We start from the raw sequence: 2,154 nt of genomic DNA on the forward strand, positions 1-2,154 counted from the left end.
ATGACGCATACTCCAGTTCAGAACCCACTGCGTGTTCTTCTATGGAGTCATCCACGCTCACTCAGCACTGTCTTCACCAAATGCATCAGCTACGTAGATAACATCCAAATCATCAATGAACCATATTCCACTGCTCTAACTACCGGCCCAGAAAAGAAGACGCAGTACCAATGGTCCGAAGGTTTAGAATCTTTAATGGAAAGTGCCTCTGCTACAGAAAACATCAAAGGACATACTTGGAATGATACTGACTGCTCGTACCAGTGGGTAAAAGACACGCTGGAAGCCGAGTACCCAGGGAAGAAGATCATATTTTGCAAAGACCATATCAGTGGTATAATTGATAATTTTGATAAGATACCACATGGATACCAACACACATTCTTAATTCGCAATCCAACCAAATATTATATCTCACTACGGAAATTGCTCGTCAAGAATTTTCTTCCGCCGGGTGTTTCACCAGAGATGTTTCAAATGGATGCTGCAATAGCACAATTCCGAGGTGATACCTCTATATACAGTGAAATGATGGATTTCATGGAGTATCTTGAGGTTAGTGGAGAATGCACTGGCAACCATGTGATTATCGACGCAGATGATTTACAAAATCACCCTGCTTCTATTGTCCGTCAATATTGCGACGCTGTTGGAATGCCGTATGGTGATAGCCTCTTGGAATGGGAAGCCGGAGATGACATCGTCAAAAAGAACTGGTATGTGTCGCAAACAATCATGCAAGGTAACAAACTTGCTAACTACTACGAGGCGGCGTTTTCCAGCACCAAATTTCGACCGGTGGAGGAGACGGGTTCGATTCCAGATGTCTTACCACCAGATGTTGTCCGTCTTAGTGAGAAAGCTGAGCCCGATTACAGGAAACTTTATGAAAAGCGACTTGTACCCTAATAATTTATTTTAAGCTGAGGGCGCCAAATCTCCCAATAAATCCTTCAAACATTTAACGTATTGCTATGAAAATACTGTTATATCTATGAAATTAACTCGAATTTGCGTTTAACTTTAACTATAGTAACAGAAAGGTAAATGAAGAGTCCAGTAAAGACAGAGTTATCATTGTTCAAACTAACATTCAAGGCCAACCAATTTTATGCAATGTAGTAATATTGTTGTATACATCTATTGTTTGATTATTTCAGATTTAATTTTGGATGATTTTCAGATTTAGCAAACTATATAAGAAATTGTCTTCACAAAATATGACCACAATTATATGGTCGACGTGACTTTATAAAATAAGCAAAATGACAATTAGTAAAATTGTGTAAATGACGTATTTTATCTATTGGTTTGTCTAGTTAATTTTAGTAGTAGTAATGCAGTAACATTTATTTTATTTCATATATCATATGTCATTAGCGTTAACAAATTCTTCGTTGCTTTCTAATATCTTTATATTTCACAATTTGATTATTATGATTTTAACAATTGACAATGATTTACAATTTATTTGGTCGTTGTTTATTTTGGTTATATTGTTATGGTTTCCTAATTATGTTTTTACACAACATCTGTTCCATTCACAGATATATCAAGTTTTGCAAACATCGCTTTAAAATAGCTGTCACAGGAAACATTCAACTCAGAAAGACCTTATACTATCCCTAGACCTGAGGTAATTTTCAGTGATTCCGCGAGAACATGATAAAATTAAAAGTAATTAGAATAGCTAATAAATTAAGGATAAATCTATATAATTACATTACGAATTATTTAAACAAATGAAGTATTCGAAAGGGTCTCTAGTTCTACTCTCGAAACTTGAGATTTCTTTACAGTTAGCCACAAATCTATAAGGAAAACGTTTTACACAGCAGATGTCAATATATGTTTTAGATCAACATGTACAGAGATATAATTTGTGGCAAGTCATTCCCCGTGATATTACTAACAGAATGGTAGACTGCAGATCCGTCGGATAACGCTTTTTCAATGGGAAATGAACTTTGCTGCTTGGATGATGTCACGATGAGGTTAGTTAGGGTTAGGGGTTAGTTAGGGTTAGGGTTAGGTTTAGGTTTAGCATTAGGGTTAGGGTTAGGGTTAGGGAGCGTGTTCCGACAGATCTGCAGCCTCCTAAATTTCTGATCCTTATACAGGGTGTCTCAAAATACATGTAACATAAAAATTACA

General features: G+C 36.3%; 1 protein-coding gene across 1 annotated transcript; it reads left to right on the plus strand.

Annotated features, from left to right (window-relative positions):
* LOC140157677 (uncharacterized) lies at positions 1-909 on the plus strand. Its single transcript, XM_072180917.1, has one exon. The coding sequence runs from the start codon at positions 1-3 to the stop codon at positions 907-909; it is 909 nt and encodes a 302-aa protein (XP_072037018.1).
* The last annotated feature ends 1,245 nt before the right edge of the window (positions 910-2,154 follow it).

Source organism: Amphiura filiformis, chromosome 7 (genome assembly GCF_039555335.1).
Source record: "Amphiura filiformis chromosome 7, Afil_fr2py, whole genome shotgun sequence".
Taxonomy (NCBI): domain Eukaryota; kingdom Metazoa; phylum Echinodermata; class Ophiuroidea; order Amphilepidida; family Amphiuridae; genus Amphiura; species Amphiura filiformis.